The sequence below is a fragment of the Erpetoichthys calabaricus genome, chromosome 1 (genome assembly GCF_900747795.2).
Source record: "Erpetoichthys calabaricus chromosome 1, fErpCal1.3, whole genome shotgun sequence".
NCBI classification, from domain to species: Eukaryota; Metazoa; Chordata; class Cladistia; order Polypteriformes; family Polypteridae; genus Erpetoichthys; species Erpetoichthys calabaricus.
The window spans coordinates 334175334-334187836 of NC_041394.2; the positions used below are offsets into that span (position 1 = coordinate 334175334).

The 12503-nt window shown below is 40.0% G+C and overlaps 1 protein-coding gene across 3 annotated transcripts in view; it reads right to left on the reverse strand.

The window, feature by feature from the left end:
• LOC114664714 (cystatin-B-like) overlaps nucleotides 1–12503 on the reverse strand; it is a 99144-nt gene that overhangs the window by 26117 nt on the left and 60524 nt on the right. Inside the window, exons 1-3 of one of the 3 annotated variants that reach the window (XM_028818970.2) lie at nucleotides 11884–12016; nucleotides 6600–6701; nucleotides 5902–6248 (exon numbers count right to left, since the gene is read on the reverse strand). The exons of 1 other annotated variant lie outside the window; for it this stretch is intronic. In XM_028818970.2, coding sequence (XP_028674803.1) covers nucleotides 6123–6248; nucleotides 6600–6701; nucleotides 11884–11955 — 300 coding nt within the window. In that variant the 5' untranslated portion in view covers nucleotides 11956–12016 and the 3' untranslated portion in view covers nucleotides 5902–6122. Of the gene's footprint in view, nucleotides 1–5901; nucleotides 6249–6599; nucleotides 6702–11883; nucleotides 12017–12503 lie in introns of those variants that run through there. One more of the 3 variants, XM_051927783.1, reaches the window with a different exon arrangement.

The window sequence follows — 12503 nt, forward strand, 5'->3', positions numbered from 1 at the left end:
TAGGGTGTTCAGAATGACTAGGCCATGGAAGGCAATTTAGCCTGGATATCAGGATACACCCTACTCTTTATGAAGGATGCCAATGGATCTGTAATGAAAACAGACGATCAGGTCCTCAGTTTTACATCTCATCTGAAGAATGACGCCATTTTTACAGCACAGTGTTCCCATCACTGCACTGGGGCATTGCTGCCCTCACAAACATCTCTTCCAGGAGCAACACAAGCATTTCCTAGATGGTCTGTCATCCAAATCTTGGCCAGGCCTGAACGTCCATAGCTTCAGGTGGATGACCTATTCTGAAGCACAGCTGGTATGATTGCTGGTCATATACAACATACCCATAACAAATATTCAGCACTTGGAAGTTTTTTACATTTTACTGTTGTACAACACTGAATCCCAGTGAATTTAGTTTTCTACACTGAATGTGACTCTTTAATGTCTACGTGAATACATTTCTGCAAATTGAGCTAAATGAGTTGTAAATATAAGACATAAAATAACGGATTGCGTAAGTTTTAAACCCCATCAAGTCAATATTTAGTAGATTTCCCCCTTATGCAGCCATGACAGCCTTCAGTCTGTGAGCACAGGTTTTCTCTCTCTGTCAGTTTTGCACATCAGGACACCACCATTTTCCTGCTTTCTTCTTTACAAAACTGTTCAAGGTCTGTCAGGCTGCATATTAATTGCATATAAACAGCATTTGTCAAGTCCAGACTCAAATTTTCCGATGTATTGAGAGCTGAATTCTGATTCTGCCTCTACACGACATTAACATTGTTATTTTTAAGCCATTTCTGTGTAGCTTTAGGTTTATGCTTGAGGTCGTTGTCTTGCTGCAAACCAAATCATCTCCCAAGTCAAAGGTTTCTTGCAAATGGCATCAAGTTTTTCTCCAGGAATTCCTTATATTCATTTTACCCATTCAAGCCTTCCAGGGCCTGCTGCAGAGAAGCATCTCCATAGCCTGACACTGCCACCATGCTTCACGTTGGGATTTGTGTGTTTTTGAAAACACGCAGTGTTCAAACATGGCATTTGAAATATTAGGCAAAAAGCTCAATTTTGGTCCCAACAGAATACAGATACTTCTCTGTCTCTGATATGCCTTCTAACAAATTCTAACTGAGATGTCATGTGAATTCCTTTTTTTTTAACAGTGGCTTTCTCTTTATTACTCTTCCAAAAAGCTAGAACTGGTTAAACATCCAAGTGACAGTTGTGCGTGCACAGCATCTCCAGTCTTAGATATTGTAACAGCTTTTAATTCCTTCAGTTCTCAGAGGTGTCTTGGTGGCCTCCCTACTTGTTTTCTTCTTGCACAATCACTCAGTTTTTGTGGATAACCTGCTGTGGGCAGATTTCCTGCTGTGCCATATGGTTTTCATTTTTTCATGATTTAAGTGGACTTCAAGGTATATTCAGAGACTTGGATCTTTTCTGTTTTTCATTCCCTTGACTTGTGCTTTTCAGTTCCCCTTTCACATGGAGTGTCACATTGTCTTAATTTTGTAGGTTAGGCCACCACACTGACTCAGCACAAGTTGGACCTTCCAGATAAGGTGCACTTATACTACCAGCAAATGAAACCCCAGACACTGAAATAATTCTGTGATTTCTAAAACCAATTGGCTCCAGTACTGATTATTTAGGTGTGTCACGTTGAAGGAGTAGTTGTGTGATCAATTATTTTGTGTTTGATATTTGTAGTTCATTTAGACCACATTGCAGAGATCTAACCTTATCATCAGATTCACCTTCAGAGACTTGGAATACGATACTAGATATAAGGACTCTGCCTCTGTATTAATTATACATCTCTTTTTTGTAAGCATGCATCGATTGCCAATAAAACTCCTCTGGTCATGTGTGACTTCAATGCGACCGCTGGCACTGACAGGCCTGGCTATGAGGATTGTGTTGGTCTCCATAGATCTGGAGACCGTGGTGAAAGTGGCTCAGTGTTCCCAGACTTTGAAAAAGCTCGGGATCTGTGGATCGCAGGAACTAAGCTGCATTGTAAAACTTGGTTTTCCAATACTGGTGATGTGGTGAAAGACACATCCTTGTGGGCAGGCGCTGGGGGCTCTTACAAAACTCCAGGATCTACAGAAGTGCTCAGCTTGTGAATTCTGACCACAAACTTGTTGCTACTCTGAAGATTCAGCTTAGGTCTAGTAGGCTACCACCTTCTAGGAAAATGAGACTGGACCTGGCCAGACTCCAAGATAAGGCTGTTTCTAATGAGTTTGCATGCAGTTTGTGTGAGGAACTTAAGGACTGCTGAACCTAATTTGATGTGTGAGACCTTCCATGACAAGATCCCGAAGGTTGCTAAGGGTTGTGTTGGTGTTGCCAGTGTTCCTAGAAGGAGGTGTTTCATCTCTTGGACAGTCTTGATATCATTGAGAAGAGTTGCAGCGCACAGCTTGATGCAGCTTCTGTCTGTACCGGGAACTGAGAAGGATGGCTGCAAAGGCCCTGAGGGCAGATAAGGAGGTGTTTATTAGAAGAATCTGTGAGCAAGTGACACACTATCTATGGTCTAGTGACCCACGTCCTGCTTACAGAGGAATCGAAGCCTTATATACATTCAGATCTGTTCCTCGAATAGTCTCACTCAAGGCAGCTGATGGAACAGTCCTTACGGATGACACTGTAGTTGTGACCCACTGGGCTGACTTCTTTGAGCAGCTCTTTAAAGCTGATCCTCCGACTAGAACGTTGGATATCTGAGTCCACGGTTCTTGAGGCCAATCCTCCATCTAACTGTGAACCACCCAGTCTCACTGAGATTTTACAGGTGATGAACCAGCTGAGAGTAGGAAAGGCTGCAGGGATCTGTGATGTATGGGGTGAACTTCCCAGGCTGGTGGTAAGGCTGTTCTCTTGGCATTGCAAGTAATGTTTGCTTCCATTTCGGAGATGGGAGTCATCCCAACTGATTGGAAAATGGGACTTGTCATCCCTATCTGGAAAGGGAAGGGTGGATTGGTGACTACAACTACAAGATGATAACACAGCTCTTGTTGCCTGATAAGGTCATTGTTAGGGTCATCCTCAATAGGGTCTGTGATCATCTGCTCACCTACCAGCGACTGGAGCAGTCTGGTTTTACATCATCGACTGTATCCTGGCACTGAGGGTTCTCATGGAGTGCAAACTCGAATATCAGCCGAATTTCATTGCAGCCTTTGTTGATTTTCATGAAGCATTTAAATCAGTTGATCGAGCTGCTCTGTGGGACATCCTGAGAATTTGCGGGATATCCTCAGAGTTTGCTGGACATCATGGCTGGCCTGTACACTGGTACTGTGAGTGCTGTGAAGAGTCGAGGCACCTCTGTGTTTTTTCCAATTGATTCTGGGGTTCATCAGGGGTGTATTCTTGCTCCTACTCTGTTCAATGCTTGCATGGACAGAGTGTTGGGCAAGATCGTAGGGTCCAGCAGCTGTGGAGCATCTGTTGGTGAACAAAGATTCACTGGTCTTGACTTTAATGACAATGCCGTGATCTTTGAGGAGTCAATGGATACTCTAATCGGGGCTCTCAAGAGACTGAGCGAGTAGTCTGAGTGTCTGGGCTTGCGAGTGTCCTGGATAAAAACCAAGATCCAGGCCTTTAATGATCTCTTGGGCACAGCTATCAGCAGTGGGTCTGTCTGGGAGAGAGTGTCGACCTTGTCGAGAAGTTTACTTACCTCAGCAGTGACATTCATGTCTCTGATGACTCTTCTTGTGAAGTCAGTAAATGGATTGGGAGAGTATCCCGATATCTGTCCAACAGGACAAAGGTCCAAGTCATTAGAGTCCTGGAGCTTCTTGTCTTGCTATATGGTTGTGAGACATGGACACTATCCAGTAACCTGAGATGAAGACTGGACTCCTTCAGTACTTTATCTCTTTGGAGAATCCTTGAGTACCGCTGGTTTGACTACCTGCATTGTGAGGGAGCATCAGTTACAGCACTATGGTCATGTGGCTTGATTCCTCGCGGGTGATCCGGCTTGTAAAATTCTTGAGGACCTGAGAGGCTGGACTAGTCTAAGGGGATGCTCACATAACACCTGGCTGCGGTAGATTGATGGTCATTTCCAGAGAGTGGGACTGGACCAAGTGTCTGTCTGGGTGGTTGCCAATCAGGATCACAAGCTGTTTTGTCGTGTGGTGGGTGCGGCAATGTGCTGTACCAGTGCATGCTCCCCAACTTGACCTAACCTGACCTGTGCCTTGATTTGTATTATTTTTTCATTATTATTATTACCTAATTTTAATTTGTTGTTCTTTTCTTTTGACTATTTTTTACATCTTGTAAAGCACTTTGAGTTGCATCCTGTGTATGAGTTTGTGCTTTAGAAATAAATGTTCTTGTTTTCACTTTGACAATAAAAGTTTTTTCCTATTGTCAAAAAAACCCTATAAATGCACTGTGATTCAAAGTTGTGTAACAAAGAAATGTGAAAAGTTCCAAGGACAACAATCATTTTATAAACATTGACAACAGATAGATAAATAGATAGCAAGGCACTATATAAGGGATAGATAGATAGATAGATAGATAGATAGATAGATAGATAGATAGATAGATAGATAGATAGATAGATAGATAGATAGATAGATAGATAGATAGATAGATAGATAGATAGATAGATAGATAGATAAAAAGACACTATATAACACATTGACAGACAGATGGATAAATAGATAGTGTAATGGATGCACACATGGATTGGCATCCCTGCCAGGATTGAACATGGATTCTTACCTGACTAGGAAGTCAATGCAATGGAAGGACTGGGAAAGATGAGCACTAGTAAATATTTTCTCCCCCAATACAGTAGATGGTTGCATCCCTGGGTTGGGATTCCCATACAGACACCCACAGGGCATGCAGGGACTTATAGTCCCATGGGGCAACCCTGTTTGGGTTCCCTGGGGAGCTTCTAGAGGATTTACAGTCCCTACTTTCAGGAACTTCTGTATGACTGAGAAGTGCTTCCAACAGGCTATTCCTTGTTCCCTAACGCTGGAAGTACTCTCGGGTCATAGATAAAAGAAGCCGAGTTGGGAGAGGAGCTGGACAACACTTGCTTGGGAGGAGTCGAGGAGAAAGAAGAGAAAGAGTTTGTTTTGCTGTGCTGTATTTTGCTGTAATATAAAAGAAGAAGCCTGTCAAAAGTATTTTTTAAAACAAAATATGTATTTGAACCCGGGACTGTGTTGGTGATGTTGTGTTCAGGATTTGGAGGGTGCTCATATCCCAAGTGGAAATTTGTTGCATAAAAAACAGCCACATTTGAGTAAAAGTTGAAAGACCTTTCAGAAAATGTAATAATGTAAAAGTAAAATGAAAGTACTCAAAGAAATATTTTAAAGTATCTGATTTTAATTGTATTTAAGTACAAGTAAAATGGAGGTTTTCTCCCCGTGTTATATCTCTCTATCCATTTTCAAAACCCACTTATCCTGAACAGATTCAGGGGGTATTTGGGGCCTGTCCCAGTGGGCATCTGGTGCAAGGCAAGAACAACTCCTGCACAGGGTGTCAGCCCACCACAGGTAGAACAATCAATCACACCCAGCAGGGGCCAATTTAGCATTATCAGTCTGCTTGTCTGTACACTGTAGGAGGAAACTGAAGTACCTGGAAGAAACTCACATAATAAAAGGAAGAACATAGAAGCTCCACACATGGAGCACCCAGAACTTGAAACCCAGTCTCCTGGTTGCAAGCAGCAGTGGTACCACTTCACCACCATGTCACCCACCCATTTCATATATTGATGTAAAAAATTCTTTAAAACTTTAAAATAACTCAGGCTTCCCTGTTTTTGAGTGTGAGTCGCATTACAATCACTAGAGTATGAGCCAAGTAACTAAATTGAAGAAGCAACAGTCAGCGGAAGTGGACATCTTAATGACTGAATCCTAATTCAGTGGGAGTAGCACTAATAGCAGACGTGAACAGAACAAACACACAACTTAAAATAAACCCAAGGTAAGATATTAAGCAAGTTGAAAAAATCAATGGAATCAGTTTCTACATCATGGCTTTATGGAAAAAAGGTAGATGGAGCAAACAGTTAATCCAGCTGTCATCAAATATGCAAGACAAATTTACTTTGGCACTAGCTCATCGGCAAGATTTTTCGCACGCACAATGGTGATCTTGGTTCCTTCACCGAAAGTTTTAATGTCCTGGTGAGCTTTCAGGTGCAGACTATCTTCACCTCCAACATGAACCTGCATGGGAAACAGAGAATAACATCAAAATTGTTGTAAAGACAACATGCAAGGTCACAATAGGAAAACCAGATTTGTCAGTGCTGACAAAGTGAAACATAACACCTTGAAGTCAGTGAAAGTATCAAACATACATCTAATTTAAATTTTAAAATTACACCTAAGAATCCAATAATGCTGAAAATGGAAGCCTTGATTGGAATAGTAAGTAAATCAAACAATTCCCCTTGAATTCGCCCCACTGGACTGAAACACAAACTACCAAAAAGGACAAGTTGGTCTATTTGTACTCGCAGCTTGCAGAAAACAGACATCTACATGCACAAGAGACCACCGAGCAGACGTGTTTACCTTGATCCAGTAGTTGATTCCATTCTGCTTCTGACTTGTGTATTGCAGAGGCATGAATTCTTCAAAACTTTTGCCTACTCGTTTCTCAACATCGGGCCGCACCTATGGAGTTAAAAGCAGTCTGGATTTAGGAGTATCACACAATATTTTCTTCAGCTTCTCACCATAATACTCATCCATTTTCAGTACCTACTCTGTCCTTGTCACAAACATATAAGAGTCAAACTGAATCCTGTTAACAAATTTATTAAAAGTTAGAAAAAGTTAGAAAACGTGTGCATTGTGTAACAGTCACGAAGGTTCAGAGGTTTTTAAAATATTATTTAATTTACTTAATCAAAGAGACATAAGTTACATTTTGCTTATTATGCAATTTTGTGCCAGGGGAAATTCACAAAAAAATTGTCCGCCGTCACATGGTTAAAGTCTCCAGAGATTAGCACAATTAGCAACAGCGGAGTGAATGACGTCACCCGCTATCTCCACGTCCACATGAGGAGGGATGTAAACAATAAAAGCAATGGCATGTCCAAACTCTCTGGACAAGTAATAGGGACACAGATGTCCATGTCCAGGTCTGCACCATTTTGTGTTCACATAGAGAGCGAATCCTCCTCCTTTCCGCTTCCCGCAGGTATTGGCGTCTTTAGATGTATTAGTATTAGTAGAGTACATGTATTAGTAGAGTAAATACAACACATTTTAATAAAATGTCACAATAGCATGCAGTTAAACTCACAGCTCAAAAGAAATAAAGAAAAAGTTAAGGAAATCTACAAGTTCTAAAGCTAAAATTGTTGGCTGCATTGTACCATGATGGAGAGCAAGCCACTGTGTCTGAGTGTCAATAAATGATCAAGTTAGAGAAATACTGAATCATCACAAATCCGTAGATAATGCAGCAGTGAGGCTGTTTAATGTGTGTAATGTAAATATAATTATTTATTCGTGTTTATTCAACTTGGGCGTGAAAGCTTACAGAGCTTGTTTACTTTTCAACTCATTTTAGAAGAATAAATAGACTTTTTGTAATCCTTGCTTTGCTTTTTTTACCTTTTATGTTTTTTAAGATCATTTAACTTATCTGGTATGACTTTAAACAGCAGGAGAAGTGAATTGGTGAGGTTGAGTTTTGCTCAAGCCACTAATGTGACACACATACAGCTCTGCTGGCATGGTAGCAAATCATCTGTTTTACCATTAGGAATGGCCCTTGGATTAGAAAAATATACACATTGAAATAATCTTTCATAAAGTAAATTTGAAATAGTAAATTTGAGGTTGCAGAGAATGCTTCTGTATTTACATTAACAATTTCAAAAATTTGCCAATGCTTTTTAAATTTCAAAACTCTGAAGAATAAGTGTATTATACCACTGATACAGAAAGGTGGACAGACAACAATAACGACAAGAGGAGGCGAGTTCCACATTTTGTTTGAATGGTCCTACAAAGTGGATGTTACACAGATGCTTATCATTGTAATATGTGGAATGTTCCTTTAAGTGATTATACACAGTGCTGAGAAAAGGTATTTGCTGCTTTCCTATTTTTGCTTATTCATAACACTTAATTTGTTTGTGATCACCTAACAAATTTAGTGTAATACAAAACACATACTGAGTAACAAAGAGGACTATTTCATTTATGTTAGGTAGAATGCCCAGAGGGGACTGGGTGGTCTCGTGGCCTGGAACCCCTACAGATTTTATTTTTTTCTTCAGCCTTCTGGAGTTTTTTTTTGTTTTTTCTGTCCACCCTGGCCATTGGACCTTACTCCTTTCTAAGTTAATTAATGTTGTCTTATTTTAATTTCTTATTTTGTCTTTTATTTTTCTTCTCTTCATTATGTAAAGCACTTTGAGCTACTTTTTGTATGAAAATGTGCTATATAAATAAATGTTGTTGTTGTTGAGTAAACAGAATACACAATATCTAAATGATCAGTTGATTCATTGAAGGTAAAAGGTTCATCAACCCACAATTGATTGCCTCCTAAACATAGAATTTGTGATAAGATATGTGACTTGTTAAAGTTAGCTAAGCTACTGATTGTTATCTCATTTGAAAAACTGAAAAAAATAATTAGGATACTTATTGCTTATACCTCTACAAAAATGTAGAAGAAATATTTGTGTGCTGACTGTGCTGTTATGTATTATGTTGTTATCCAGGGGTTAGTTGTACTCATAATGCCAGCTTTTGTAATTGAGTTGTTATGGTTATCAGGTGCACCCCACTTTAAAAAGTATTAAAGATCTCTACAAAAGCTGTTTTTTCACCGTGCACAACATTTTATACCCATCAACTTAACTGTAATACAACCAAGCAAAGCATCACAAAACTGTGAGTGCCTTTCAGAGTGCATCTGTCTGTCTGTCTGCATGTGGCTCTGCCACAGAGAAGAACAGAGATGGACTGACATGGCGGAACCATTGGAGTGCAGTTGGGCTGGGTGACCGGACAGTACTTCATTCTGTATACTCCTGCTGAAAAAGTAGCATCCAATAAATGGTGGGTATGTTTAGAGTTTGATGCTATGGTTTCCAGTGCTGTTTAAAATGCTAAAATTGCTGCCCCATCACCTGCATCAGTAGCAGCTTCTGAAAAGAAGTTCTTTGAGGATCAGCTTAGTTAAGTGCAAACTCAAACATCAATGTGGACGAGTTAGGCACTCTGATCTGATCAGATTCTGACTTGGATCTCTGATTCTGTGTAGAAAAATCTTCTTATTACAACAGCTGTAACAACGATGAAGTCATTGCACTCAATTGTAATATGGAATCCTAGAGGCAGATTTTGCTATAAGACCCAAAAGCTGACAACACTTAGAAAACAAAAATGTATTATTTTTCATTTGAGCAGAGCTCTGTACATACTATACATATGTATGTGTGTGTGTATTGTGTGTATATATACACACACTCACACTTTTCCTTGTTGAAGGTCTAATGCACAAAAATGAATGGTGGTCAGTGGCAGGTGTTTTTAAACTGGGGGGAACCATATTGCACTTGGGGATCCATGGCAACCCTGGAAACGTTCACATTTAAATATACATTGTCACAAAAATGACCATAAGACAATGCGAAGGTTTGGGGCAGCCACCCGTATAATTGTTTACGGCTGCAAAACTAATTAATTAGCAAAGATATGTTCATTCAACTGAGTCCAAAACAGAACTGCCTCTCTTCAGGCAATATGGCGGATTTAAAGGCCAGCGAAGGAAGTGATGTCATCAGCCGGAACCGGAAGGGACGTCATTGGCTGCCCCAATGACTGCAAAAGATTGAGAGGGAAAATAAGTTCACTCCGCCACCCCCTGGTTTGGCATGGAATTACATGTATTCGAGCCCTTTAGTTGTCTCCAAAACACACGTGTATGACAACATATATATATATATATATATATATATATATATATATATATATATCCAGATTTTAAGGATAGTTTTAAAATAATCACACTTAAGTGTGATTAACTGAATATGGTCTTCCATTGTTGCTTTAAAATAGTCCCATATTAATATCATTAATGACAACAGCTGCAAGTTGGCAATATGTGAGAAGTTCTCAAGTGATATGTGAGGGAGCACAGACACACAATAGCAAAGAAAACCAACAAAACCTGTAAAAAAGTGCTTCTTAAAAAACGTAATGCCTGAGCCCGTGTCTCCATGCTCAACTTCACTTCAATCCGTCCGCTCTGAGTCACAGATTCCACACTACAAGACTCATCTCTGTCTTGCCAACGCCATCCCATTTTTATCTTCCGTGTCCACCGCCAGCGCTTCAAACTCCACATTTTCACTCCACACCTTCTTGAGTAAATCCATGCTAGAACTGAGCCCACTTACAGAAACCACGGGGCAAAACCGAGGGATTTTTGCAGTAAAGACCATCTTAATAAGTGAGTTCTGTCTTTCTCCACCTCCTTCATTTCCCAACTAGAAATTTGTCCTGCTCCAACCCCCTCTCCAGTCCGACAACATTACAATATTTTTAGTTTTAGTAAATGCTTTTAGTGTATCATCATTGTTAAAACAATTGTAGAAATTGTCAAACTGAGGCAGATGAATATACAATGTGGAACAACAGACAAATTTTAATTATTTCTAATAATAAACACTCAACATTTCAGTTTAGGGTTTTCTAATGTTAATCAACAGTGGGAAACTTTTGTTTCAGACAGAGGTGTGAATGTTCAGGAACCTCCATCTGTCCTTTTAAACAAATTCGGGGCAGGCAGAGCTGTGTAGCCATGACACTGACTCGGACTTCACAGTGACTTTGAGTTATTCAGCTCTGAAGTACTATTTAAAAAATAATCTAAATGCACATGTATCTGTATAATTTTGTAAATTAAAAGTATGGACATTTTAGACTTTTCTTTTTTATTCCATTTCAAACCACACCGTTCTTCTTGCATTAAAAATGTATTTAAAAAGTGTCTTTTATAAGACAATTAAGAGACGCACACACTCTCATTAAAAAAAACAACAACTATGAGTAATCACTTGGTAAAACACCAAAATAAGACATTAGGGATGTGGGATTGAAGAAACGTCACCTTTAGTTGTTTGTGCCAAATAAGAGTTCAATACTGAACAAGACCAAACAAATGTTAGGATTTTGAAACACTCAATGTGCCAAGAAAAAAGGGATTTTGTGTAACAATCAGGCAGTGTGGTGTAGTGCTTAAGGTTTTGGACTTGATACCTGAGGTTGTGGTTTCAAATCGCACTACTGACACTGTGTGCCCGTGAGAAAGTCACTTGACCTGCCTGTGCTCCAATTGGGAAAAACAATAAAAATGTAAACAATTGTATGTCGGGCGGCATGGAGACGTATTGGTAGCACTGCTGCCTCACAGTTAGGAGACCCGGGTTCGCTTCCTGAGTCCTCCCTGTGTGGAGTTTGGATGTTCTCCTCATGTCTGCGTGGGTTTCCTCAGGGTGCTCTGTTTTCGTCCCACAGTCAAAAGACATGCAGGCTAGGTGCATTGGCGATCCTAAATTGTCCCTAGTGTGTGCTTGGTGTGTGTGCCCTGTGGTGGGTCGGCGCCCTGCCCAGGGATTTGTTCCTGCCTTGCTCCCTGTGCCGGTTGAGATTTGCTCCAGCAGATCCCCGTGACCTTGTGTTAGGATATAGCGGGTTGGAGACTGACTGACTGACAATTTTATCTCTCACATCTGGGGGCTAAAGGCTTTAATCCAAATAATAAGTAATAATAATAACTTACGTCCATCCGTTATCTATCCCATCTTAAAATAATTACACTCACCTCTTTACAGATTGCCTTCACATTGCTATCTGCTGGTTTGATGTCTGTCCACTGTCCAGGTTCCTCAGCCATAGCTGTCTCTGGATTTTAAGGAGAAGCTCTGGAAGAAGAGAAACGCAAGTGAAACATCAAAACTGTCAGAGGCAAACATTAATAGACTGGCACAAAGGGGTGGAACTTGAAAGGGTAGGTAGGTAGTGGGCAGAGTCACAAAACATTCTTGAGGAAAAGTAGGACGTGGCTTAAAGTTTCGAGTGACATTACTGCTGAACAGTGCATTACAGCAGCAGTAGTTATAAGCAGTAAATTACACCGAGCTAAAACAAAGTAATAATAATAACACTAATACTACTATTAACATATATTTTATTTATATAGAACTGTTCTGATGCTCAAAACATTTAATGTCTCAAATTTCTGATGAACAAGCCACTGTAATGGCCCAGGATAATGGGTATCTATAGGCTATGTCAATTTTCTCCTTATCTAGATGGATGTTTTCTTGAAATGTTCTGCTGTAATGCCAAATCTGAAACTGCTCAGTCTTATCAAATGCTTTGAATTCATCCATTTATGTATGACTGTGCCCTCAAGATGGATGTCATATGGTTGGCTTGTGC